The 12,516-nt window shown below is 33.4% G+C and overlaps 1 protein-coding gene across 1 annotated transcript in view; it reads right to left on the bottom strand.

The window, feature by feature from the left end:
* Positions 1–2,704: 2,704 nt before the first annotated feature.
* MRPL3 (mitochondrial ribosomal protein L3) overlaps positions 2,705–12,516 on the bottom strand; it is a 47,466-nt gene continuing 37,654 nt past the window's right edge. The window contains exons 8-10 of the mRNA XM_053599883.1: positions 10,280–10,357; positions 8,400–8,477; positions 2,705–3,805 (exon numbers count right to left, since the gene is read on the bottom strand). Of these exons, the coding sequence (XP_053455858.1) occupies positions 3,653–3,805; positions 8,400–8,477; positions 10,280–10,357 (309 nt within the window). The 3' untranslated portion in view covers positions 2,705–3,652. The remainder of the gene's footprint in view (positions 3,806–8,399; positions 8,478–10,279; positions 10,358–12,516) is intronic.

The raw sequence follows: 12,516 nt of genomic DNA, 5'->3' as shown, positions 1-12,516 counted from the left end.
AGGTGTTTGGAAAAAGATGATTCCAAACCATATGGATGATTTTGAGGGCTTCGACACTTTAATAGAGAAAGAAACTGAAGAAGTGGAGCCTTAAAATGTGACTGAATTGCTGCAATCTCATGATAAAACTTGGAACAGATGAAAAGTCACTTCCTATGGATGAACAAAGAAAGTGGTTTCTTGAGATGGACTCTACTTCTGGTGAAGATGCTGTGAACATTGTTGAAATAACGATAAAGAGTAGAATATTCCATAAATTTAGTGAATAAGGCAGTAGCTGGGTTTAAGAGAACTGACTTTAACTTTAAAAAAAGTTCCATTGTGGCCAAAATGCTATCAAACAGCATCATATACTACAGAGAAGTCTTTTGTGAAAGGGAGAGTTAATGGATGTGACAAACTTCATTGTCTTATTTTAAAAAATTGCCACAGTGACCCCAATCTTCAGAAACCACTATCCTCAACAGTCAGCAATCATCAATACTGAGGGGTAAGACCCTCCATTAGTAAAGAGATTATGATTTGCTGAAGGCTCAGATGATCACTAGTATTTTTTGGCAAAAGTATTTTTTAATTAAGGTGTATTAATTTTTCAGACATAATGCTATTGCATACCTAAGATTATATAGCATAGTATAAACGTAACTTTTCTATTCACTAGGAAACTAAATAATTTGTGTGATTCACTTTATTGCAGTATTTGCTTTATTGAGGTGGTCTAGAACCGAATCTGCAGTATTTTTGAGGTATGCCTGTATAAGTTCTCAAGCATAGTATGGGGGCATGCCTAACTAATGGGTACCATTTTAAATGTCAGCTACTCTTGAATTTACATTTTCACATGAATTTCAGAATCAGTTTAAATGCAATACTTCTATGGTAAGTCATGTTGAGATTTAAAAAATGATTGAATTCTTTACATTTTAAGCCTCCCCATTCATGAACATGTTTTTCTCCATTATTCAAATTTTCTTCTGTTTTTCAATAAAGGACATAAACTTCTAGCACATTTTTTAATTCGGGTTTTCCTAAGTATTTTTTTTTCTTTTATAAATAGTGTCCATTTTTTTCCCCATAAAATATTGCTATTATACATTTACATGTAAATTCTGTACTGTATTCAGTTACCTTTTGTACACTCTATTCATCCCAACAGCCTGTTAGATATTTCTTACAAATAATGAAAATTATTCTTACTCTCCAGTTATCTCATTACTTTTACTTGTTTTACTGTATTGGCTAGGACATCCAAAACATTATAGAATATAAATGGTAGAAGATATCCTTGTTTGATCCCCAAAAAGAATTCTTCTAGCACTTTACCCTATATATAATGATTGCTTGAGATAATCTTTAACAATAAGTTATTAGTTTAATAAGTTACTTTTATTTTTAACCAAACGTGTGGTAACTTTAACCAGGATCTATTTCAATTAAAGACAATTACAGTTTATTATTTTTCACCATTCAAAAACTTAAAAAAAAAAAAAAAAAAAAAAGAATGTTCAATTACAGTTTAAGACAGAAGCCCAAGTGCCCATCGACCCATGAATGGACTAGTAAATTGTGGTACATGTATACCATGGAATATTATGCAGCCTTAAAGAAAGATGGAGACTTCACCTCTTTCATGTTTACATGGATGGAGCTGGAACATATTCTTCTTAGCAAAGTATATCAGGAATAGAAGAAAAAGTATCCTATGTACTCAACCCTACTATGAAGCTAAATTATAGCTTTCACATGAAGGCTATAACCCAACTATAGCACAAGACTATGCGGAAAGGGCCAAGGAAGGGGAAGGGAGGGGGAAGGCTAGGGTAGAGGGAGGGTAATGGGTGGGGCCACACCTACGGTGCATCTTAGAATGGTTACAGGCGAAACTTACTAAAGGCAGAATACAAATGTCTACATACAATAACTAAGAAAATGCCAAGAAGGCTACGTTGAACAGTTTGATGAGAATATTTCAGACTGTATATGAAACCAGCACATTGTACCCCTTGATTGCACTAAGGTACACAGCTATGATTTAACAATAAAAAAAAAAGACTTAGTACTATTTTCAAGCATATGAAAGTATGCTTGTTTTATTTGTATCCCATACAAGTAAAACAGAGGATTTTCCCTGAAGAAGTCACGATTAAAGAGAAATATGTATCAGAGCAATGATTACGTTTTTCTTTGGCACCCAGGAAGCTCAGAACCACACTATCTAAATAAAACAACTCTGCATGTCACAGCCTGCTCATCTACATTATGTTGACACCATTTCCTTTTAGTATATCACTTATTCTAATTTATATCATCCTAAATGTTTAAATTTACTTTACTATTTTATTGAGTGAATTTCCTGTCAACTGCCATAAATATTTAATTGAATAAGGTAAGTACAAATGAAAACTTTAAAAAAATATGTTTTTGGGCTTGGTGCCTGTAGCTTAAGCAGCTAAGGCGCCAGCTACATACACCTGAGCTGGCAGGTTCGAATCCAGCAGGGCCCACCAAATGACAGCTGTATCCAAAAAATAGCCGGTGTTGTGGTGGGCACCTGTAGTTCCAGCTACTTGGGAGGCGGAGGCAGGAGACTCACTTGAGCCCAGGAGTTGGAGGTTGCTATGAGCTGTGATGCCACAGCGCTCTACCCAGGGTGACAGCTTGAGGCTCTGTCTCAAAAAAAAAAAAAAAAAAAAAAAAAAAAAAGTTTTTGGATTTGGATTTAAAGTGAAAATGAGAAAGATATAATATGGCCTGGAAAATACTACTGGATCTTTTAATACAAATTTATTAGTGATAAATAAATCATGTGGAGATGTAACATGACACTATAATCAATAAGCTTCTTGGTTGATATAAATCAAGAATTTGGTTTGGAGGAAGTTGAGTAGTTAAATGAGGTCTGCTTATACTTACATTGTTAAGTTTAATTATTTGTCTTGAGTAGCCATTAGTAAATATATCTTAATTTCTTACAATGAAAAGAAACCCAGAAGAATTAACATTTTGAGTAATACTTGATTAAGTTTGTTGAATGAACAACTCCTTTTTGAAAGGCATCATAGAAAAATAATTATACCACTCATACATTTGAGTAATCAAAGTAAAAAATAATTACTGCTCCAAAAGAAATAGGACCCTTAATTAATGATTTTATCTTTCCTTTGTCAGGCCTTCAACATGTATTTCTGTAATTCAAATAAAAATCTCACTTACTTTCTTCTTTTAAATGCAAAAAAATAATAAAAGTGAATTTTAGCAAATGGATTCTTTACCCAAACAGGTTGCACCACAGTTCCTGTTGGTTTTCTACTGTATCACGACCACTCTTTCAAAAAGATTGACAGATCTTTAATAAAGTTAAATTTATATACATTTTATCTCCAGAAATAGAAAATAATGAAGTCCACGAATTACAATTATTTTGCTAATATGCAAACTGCCAATTTTAGCAAATCTAACCTACTTAATTTATATGTTTAATGAAGTAATTCTTCTAACAAAATTCAACTGAGCGATGAGGGATCTATGTCTTTGACAGAGATGACAAGTATGGTATTGTTGCGACTAGGAAAGAATATAATTTCTGGTTAGATTATTATTCGGGCTCATCAGTGCTCACAGAATATGTAAGGTTCTTCCAAGTCCAATGATGTCAGGCAAACATAATAGAAGGTGCACTAGGCTGACACACGTTTTCATCATACAAATCTTCTGGTAGTCCCTCTTCATCTCCATCAGGAAAATATGTAGGGAACGGTAGATTTTTACAGAAATCCTTATATGCAGGCAGTTTAGAGTCTTTGACCTGAGGGAGGCAGCAAAAAATTTTACTTTAATAAGTGCTACCAATTAAAGGTAGTCTGTTTTATCTACTATTCATAATCAAAGAATATCTGCTCCTACACTTTCTAATGTGAATAACACAACTGTGACATATATAGCATAAAAAAGAATTCAGTTAATGTATTCTTTTGATTCCAAAAATCTGATTAATTGAATGACAGAAACTCAAGTTAATCAGCTATTTTATAAGGATAAAAGTCACTAATTATTACTCTACATCTTATCATAACTTGTAAATCTCCCGAACTGCCCAAAAGGATGTTATATTCTGAAATTACTACTCAAATATCATTTAAATCCAGATTCATTTTTACCTGACATAAACTATATACCTAATAATTATCTATTTTATTATTTAATAATTTTATTATTTCAATAGATAATTATCTATTTTGATTATTTTATTTTCTACTCTATATAGCAAAAATTTTGTTTTTATTTGTTTTTTGAGACAGTCTCACTATGTCGCCCTCGCTACTGTGACGTGACGTCACAGCTCACAACAACCTCAAACTCTCGGGCTTAAGCGATACTCTCGCCTCAGCCTACCAAGAAGCTGGGACTACATCCAGCTATTTTCTTGTTGCAGTTGTCATTGTTGTTTTGGCTGGCCTGGGCCTGACTCTTACCTGCCAGCCTTGGGGCATGTGGCTGGCACCGTAACTACTAAGCTGCGGGCACTGAGCCAGTATAGCACAAATTTTTTGAGCAGAGGTTAAAAAAAACCCCTTACTAGTATTTTTGTTAATCTTGACTCTAAGAGTACCTAACCAAAATATGACCTTTTATTAAGAAAATTAGCTTACATTTAGTAAACAGCATTCTTATTTGGAAGGTAAAGACAGAATTATATTTGACAAAAATAGTAAGAGACTTGTAAGTCTTTGTAAGAGCCTTATTAACTCTTTATGCTCTAAAAAAGAATTCAAATTATATCTGTGAATTCATAGACCAAAGAATTTGAGTACAGATATTAATGTGATCTAAAATGTTAGATTTTATTTTTAGAAAACATTATTGCGTTCTTTAAAGCTTCTGACTCATTCTACAGCCTTCATTCATAGTGAAATTAAAAAATGATTACATGTAATTATATACACAGAGTAAAATAAGGCATAATCAGTTTGGCAATAAGTAATGAATAATTTAGTTGAAATAAGCACACAGCTGCTAAGAACAGTTAAGTACAGAAAAACAGATCTATTTTAATCTCTAATGACCGTTTCAAAAAATTATCAGTAAGTTGCCCAGGAGAAAATAAACTTGTTTAGTTTTTTTCCCCCTAATTCATTAATCTTAGGTTGAACCTTAACTAGGAAAAAAATATTTTTTACCATTTTAAACATTTTCAGTATTTAGCATTGAAAATAAACCCAAGCAAAAAGCCAATCATAACAAAACTTTGTGCTAATTTGATGAATAAACATTAGTGATTAATGACCCAAAGAACTATTTCTCAGTTGTTTCCACACTTTTATAGATCCATTACACTTGAGGGATATTTTAGATAACAAAAGCATTTATATATCCTAAATGTAAATGCTACAGTAGTGGAATTCTTCAGTTTGAAACAAAAATGATGACAAATCTTTTTTGTCTTGGTGGCTCTAAAGTTGAGGACCTAAAGTCTGCAGCCCATCTTTAACAAATGGGTAAGATCGTGGTGTGTACTTGCTCCTACCCCAGGCTTTATTATCTTCCTGCCTTCACCAAGACTCAACTATCTATCTCATTCTTTTTATAATTATGTCTATTGGCAAACCAATTTAAGTCTTTTAAGGAAAGATGGGGAAAGACTAGACAAAAAACCCAGGCAAAACTGAAAATAAATTTTATGTATTAGAACACATGAATGAGCACAAATGAATAGAATTTAATAACATACATTACATTATGCTGTAAACGACAGTTCTTTAGGCTCTATTAATACACTTAGTGAATCCAAATGCAACAAAAAAGCTTATGCGAATTAAATAGGTTGATCATTCCTAAGACTATCTTTACTAACTTTGGAATCTTAAAAACAAAAAGATTTTGGTAGCTCTGTACCCTGACCTCCTCAGGTTAATGAAATGACCTGCCCACCGAGGAATGGCTCAATCTCCAGGGGTAAGAGGGGCCTTATTTAAATACCTGCTAGGGGATCACTGACGGAATGAAACAGTGGGGGTGAAAAGACAAACCCATAAAACACTTCCCAGTTGCACATGTCAGTGTTAGAGACAGACATTTGTTTAAGGTTAAAAAGAGTTATGTAGGCACTATATTTTGAAGATTTTTCTTTTAGTACGAGTTCTCTTTTTAAAATATGTTTGTTGTAAGTATATTTACTAGTGTAATAACAGTTCGAAGAGGACTAGACATTGCTCTGATGCTAGCTATAGTTTCTCAAAATACATTTAGCCCCCTCTTTCAGAACTATCTTCAGTGCACCTTCTGAATATTTTTAGTGATGGCAAATCATCACTGGTTGAGTGAGTGGACTGAGGTTTTGGAAATAATCTTTTATTGCAGCGGTCAGTAAATATGAATACCAAATGTTGCTGGTTATAAACTATCTGTAGGCCAGGTGTTCTACACCTAGCATTCTAGGAGGCTGAGATAGATGGACTGCTTGAGCTCATGAATTCGAGATCAGCTTGAACAAAAGCGAGACCCTCTGTACTAAAAATGGAAAAACTGAGGCAAGAGGATTGCTTGAGCCCAAGCACTCTACCCTGGCACTCTACCCAGGGCAAAGCTTGAGACTCTGTCCCCTCCCCCACCAAATCTTTAACAACCACAACATGATATCACTGTACATACTATAGCTTTCTTCCCTCCTGGTGCCAAACAAGACACTGAGATGGTTAAGGTGCAGCTAAAAAGCAAGCCTAGAAACCTGTATGCAGTAGAACAGGCAGAAAAGGAGGACCTGACATTTAGAAATTAATCTGCTATATAGTATAACTGTATTACAGAAAATAATCTCTCCACTTTTTCTCTTTTATTAAATTATGATGTTCATAATCTATAAACTGGAATGCAGAGCTAGGAATATGCTTAATTATGAAGCCAAAATGTTTTGAGAAGTACAATGACACCCTGCTGACTTCAACTACCTGTCAGAGAAGGTTGTAAACCCACTTAAAAGTAAAAATAAGAGTAATTATTTTTAAATACTCTTATTTAAAATAAGAGTAAAACTTTTATTTAAGAGTAAAAATAATTACGCTTTATACTAGTAATGGAACCTATTTTAAAAAGAGAGAATATATAGGGAAACACCAAATAAATCTGAGGTTTAAGTTTCAATTTTATTTTTTGCTGCAATTATTGTTGGAAAATCAATGAAGAATATACTTCTGGATATAGCTGACATTACTTCTAATATAGATTTATTTTCAGAATGGGAGATTAAAAACTTAGAAGTCAGAGAATTTGTACGTTGGCCTAAATCCCAGACAGAATTATTTATTTTGTATTTTATGTGATTAAAGTAAATCTCTGAGAGCTTAAGAGTTTTTCTTAAAACCTATCTATCTGTTTTCATTACTTTGTTTTAGAATTTTTTCCAAAATAAAAATACATATTTTAAGAAAAACACTTAAAAGTATAATCACAGCTGTGGCCAATAATAATAAAAAACCTCCCTCTAAAATGTCTACCTTTAATCATCTCAAGAAAGTACAAGAAAGTAACTTACATATTTCCAGTTCCTTTGTCAAACTCTTTAGAAAAGCCAAAATGTTGTCTTTTATTTATGATTGAAACATAACTGTACATATTTATGGAGTACCATATAATGTTCAATATACGTGTATACTGTATCATAATCCAATCAGGGTAATAAGCATACCTATTACTCTAAACATTGATCATTTCTTTGTGGTGATAACATTCAAAATCCTTTCTTCTAGGAATCTTGAAATACACACTATAATTTGCTATAGTCACCTACTGTGTAACAGAACATCAGAACTTATTCTGTCTAACTCTAACTTTGTACCTGTTGACCAACCCTCTCTTTCCCTGTACATTTTCCAGCTTCTGATAGCCAATGTTCTGATCTTTATTTCCACAAGATCAACTTTTTTGAGATTCCAGATGAGTGGGATCACGTGGTACTTATCTTCCCATGACTGGCTTATTTCACGTACCATAACGTCCTCCAGGTTCATCCATGGCGCCACAAATGACAGAATTTAATTCTGTTTTATGGCTGAATAGTACTCATTACACACCCATACCCCATGTTTTCTTTACCTGTTCATCTGAAGATGGGCACTTGAAAAAGCTAAAATGATCTTTTTTGAAAAGACAGATATTTTTGGCAATAGTTAGTCTAGTATCCTCCTTATGGTCCCTACAAGTTCTTTATAGACCAAGTATAGATAAAGTATAGGATATACTTTATCCTGTGTATTTTTTTCATTCAGGTGCTAGTTAAAAGCAGAAAAATTCAGCAGACAACATGTGGAAAAAGAGTTACTTATTTTTAAGCTATATATAAGAGTCAAAGGAGAATTTATGGCACATGTCTATATATATGAACAATGTGAAAAAGTTATACATACCTTTACTAAACAATTTTTATGTCCAGGTACAGAACCATTTACATAGATTATATTGTGCTTTGTGTTTATTCTCCATACCTAAAGAATAAAACCAAACTTTAAGAGTTAAACATTTGAGAATGTACTTGCATTAAAAGAATATTACTAAAAGCTGAGGATGTAAGCAGCCTGTAAAGTAATAACCATATTAGCACTTCAAAATGATGAATAAAAATTGAAAAATTTCAAATCCTATGGTGACTTATAAGACTATCACAGATACATCTTAATGGAAGTGGTGGGAAGTACATTTTAAATGGAAATATGATTGAACAAATAAGACCACTTAGATTTGTTGGGCATTATTAAGAATAATAAATTGAAATTCAACTTTATTTTTAGTTAGTACTAGTTTGCTGTAACTAGAAACTGGAGAAGCCACAACCTCACCGGTTCTAATTTCTAAAATAAGTGAGCTAAGCAGATTGTCCTGAAGCAGATCTACGTGTGGAGAAAAAACTTACACAAATGGGAGAGAAATGACTGGTCAAGAAATGGTACTGAGAAAGTAAAATATATGGAAAGGAAATCGAGTTCAACTCACAGCTCGTATTTAATAATGGGTAAGTGTTAAATACTATAAAATTAAAAATCTTATACACATAGAAAAAGAAAAGGTAGACAAAGAGATGGTCTCTGGTAAGAATAAAAGAAAAAAATTTTCTAGATTTAATATACAGAAGTTGAAAAACTTCTACTGGTCAAAATTCATTAATAAAATACATCTAGGGTGGCACCTGTGGCTCAAAGGAGTAGGTCCCATATGCTAGCCCCGGCCAAAAACTGCAAAAATAAATAAATAAAATAAAATACATCTAAAATAGAGATGGGGGAACATACACCAAAATGTGTGATTATGTTTGGGTGTTGTTCTTTTTTTTTGAGACAGAGTCTCACTTGTCGCCTTGAGTAGACATCATAGCTCACAGCAACCTCAAACTCTTGGGCTCAAGCGATCCTCTTACCTCAGCCTCCCGAGTAGCTGGGACTACAGGCGCCCACCACAATGCCCGGCTATTTTTAGAGACAAGGTCTCACTCTTGCTCAGGTGGGTCTCGAACACCTGAGCTCAACCAATCCACTTGTCTCAGCCTCCCAGAGTGCTAGGATTTCAGGCATGAGCCACTGCATCTGGCCCAGACGTCTTATAAGTGGCTTATTTTCTTCTTTGTACAAACATCAGTTGTTTGTTTTAATAAAAATATGATTATACAGCACCCATTATAGTACAACTCCTTTTCACTTAGATATTACATATATTTCTCAAATTTGTAGAAACTGAACTTAATTTCTTCCCCTTTAAATATGTATTTGTAAAAATGAATGTATACCACAACCCTTTTTTAGTGCTGTTTTCTGCCCTATTTTAATTGTCTTCTCTCCTTCTTACCCAAATCTATTTCTATCCACTCACACATTTGATATATAATTCAGGATGAGCTAGCATATAACCTTCTACTTTTCTCTATGATCATATAATAGTACAGCAACATACATATGCAGGGAGCTTTTGTTCATTCTTCTATAAAGAGAGAACTATACCTGATGCTCTGAACCTTATTTTTTCATGCCAAAAAAATCTTGTGGAAATCTTCCACGTCAAATACCTAATTTTTTTCTTTTTAATGACTGCATTTTCCATATAGATGACTATACTGTACTACTACCACTGCAACATACATACATACAAACACACACACATAATTTAAGTATCCTCGGTGCCTTTTAACTGTAACGTCTATTAGAACAACCACATACAGAAACAGATTAAATACACGTTCTGGTGCCTCTGCATGTAGATAATTTAACTGTTCCTAAAAATAGCCACTTTAGAAACTTACCTTCAATCCATATGCTGTCCTGTCTACATTTCCCATTTTCCCAGGCATTTTAGTTCCAGGCCAGACTCTGGCAATATCCTAAATGAGATAACCAAAGTTAACAATTTTAAGTACTCTCAAATTCAAACAGTACTGATCAAGCCACAATGCAAACTCAGAGAAATTATTAAAATGTTTTATTATTTCCTCCTGTTCTGCTGGGCCCCAGAAAAGATCTAAATGTCAATTTGGACACATTTACTTCTAGAGGATTTCCTTTCCAAATTCGACTGGACTGGGCCTAGACAAAAAATAATGACTTGAAAATAGATTTGAGAAAAACTCAGTAACAACAGAGTAGTAACTGACAAAATATTAGTTGAGATATGAAAGAGAAAAAAATATATACACACATCACAGCATCATTCAGAGAAAAATATGGAATGACTGGCCTGTTTTCGACTAATCTTCTGTATTCACTGATGTAACAGTGATGATGCTAGAATGGCCCTACCCCTGGTTTTTGATGTTTTGATTTGCTTGAACAAAATGATTAAAGGAAAGAGTTAGTTATCAGAATTTTGAGTTTGGCTAGTCCAAGTTGTCTTTGATTCACATAAATCAAATAGCTTCACAAAGTCTCTGATTTTAAAGCAGCAAATCTGAATTACATCTGAAATAGGAAAGTTTCTCACAACACACGAATCTTATAACAGTGGTTCTCAACCTGTGGGTCACGACCCACAGGAACTGCATTAAAGCGCCATGGCATTAGGAAGGTAGAGAACCACTGTCTTAGAATATAAACACTTTTCCATCATCTGATTACATTAATAAGTGACACTCCCAGTGGAAGTGGCTCATCATAGCATTAAGAATTGTTTAATATGTAACCAATATAGCTTAAGAGACAATCCTGAGTATTTCTTCTCCTTTGCGCCTTACATTTATTTTCTGCATGCATGCATACACCCAAGCAAATACATACTTATACTTAAATTCAAATGTAACACTATACGGTTCACTCTAATTTCCCCCCTTCATATTTTAATGCTCTTTTCTAGTAGTGTGAAGCCTGTTCTGCTGTTGTCAATATATATGCTTATCTGCTCAATACTACAATTTATAAAAAATCACTTTAGAATTCTGAAACTACTGCAAAAATTAAACTAGAACTCAATTTTTGTACAAAGTACATTTTAAATTTAGTCTTGAGGTATACAAACTACAGATGCTTCTCAACTAACGATGGAGGCCTAATAAATAAACCCTTTGTAAATTGAAAATACCATATGAAACTGCATTTAATGGACCTAACCTGCCAAATATCCTACCTTAGCCTAGCTACCTTATATGTGTTCCAAAAACTTAACACTAGCTGTAATTGCGCAAAATCGCGTAACACAGCCTATTTTATAACAAAGTGTTGAGTTATCTCATGTAATTTATTAAATACTGTATTGTGAGTGAAAAACAAAATGGTTGCATGGGTTACTGGAAAGCAGTTTCTATGATAAATGCCTATCACTTTCATACCAACGTAAAGTCATAAGTTGAAACATCGTAAGTTGAGGACCACATTACTGTGTTCAGTAGTTGCTTTAGTTTTTTCTCTCCTTTGGCATGGTTATGTTATTCATGTGAAAGAGTTGGATTCATTTACTAATTATAGTCCATTTTGGATCTTCCCCCTCATCTGTTTTTATTTTAAATATGTAAAACACTAACATGGTTCCAAAAGTAAAAAGTATAACAAAAAAATACACCTAAGAAGTGTCACTCTTGTAATGCCTAAATTCTTCCATACTGTTTCAACCCATCCCTTGCAGGTAAACAATCTAATTTCTGGTTTATCCTTTTAGTCCTTTTTCTAAAATTAAGTAGAAAACATGTATATTTCCTAATGTCTTGCAAATCACTTCATTGTTTCAAAGTGACCTTATCAGTGTTCTCTTTGGCTAGATCGTATTCTAATTGAGTAGATGTGCCATAGTTTATTAATCCAAACTCCCAGGTGTGGACATTTTTGCTTACAATTATAAATAATATTGCAATGATTAAATTTGTATAAATGCATTTTTGAGAGACTATCTTGAGTGGAAATTCCTAGAAGCAGGATTGCTGCATCCAAGGTAAATGCATGTGTAATTCTGTTAGATACTGCAACATTCCCCTTCATATTTTATATTCCCATCAGTGATATAGGAGAGTGTCTGTTACTATTTCTTGCCAAGAGAGTGACAAAAATTAAACAGCTT

The sequence above is a fragment of the Nycticebus coucang genome, chromosome 8 (genome assembly GCF_027406575.1).
Source record: "Nycticebus coucang isolate mNycCou1 chromosome 8, mNycCou1.pri, whole genome shotgun sequence".
In the NCBI taxonomy this organism is placed as follows: domain Eukaryota; kingdom Metazoa; phylum Chordata; class Mammalia; order Primates; family Lorisidae; genus Nycticebus; species Nycticebus coucang.
The sequence above is the reverse complement of the archived record's forward strand: the minus strand, read 5'-3'. Positions and strand labels throughout refer to the sequence as shown.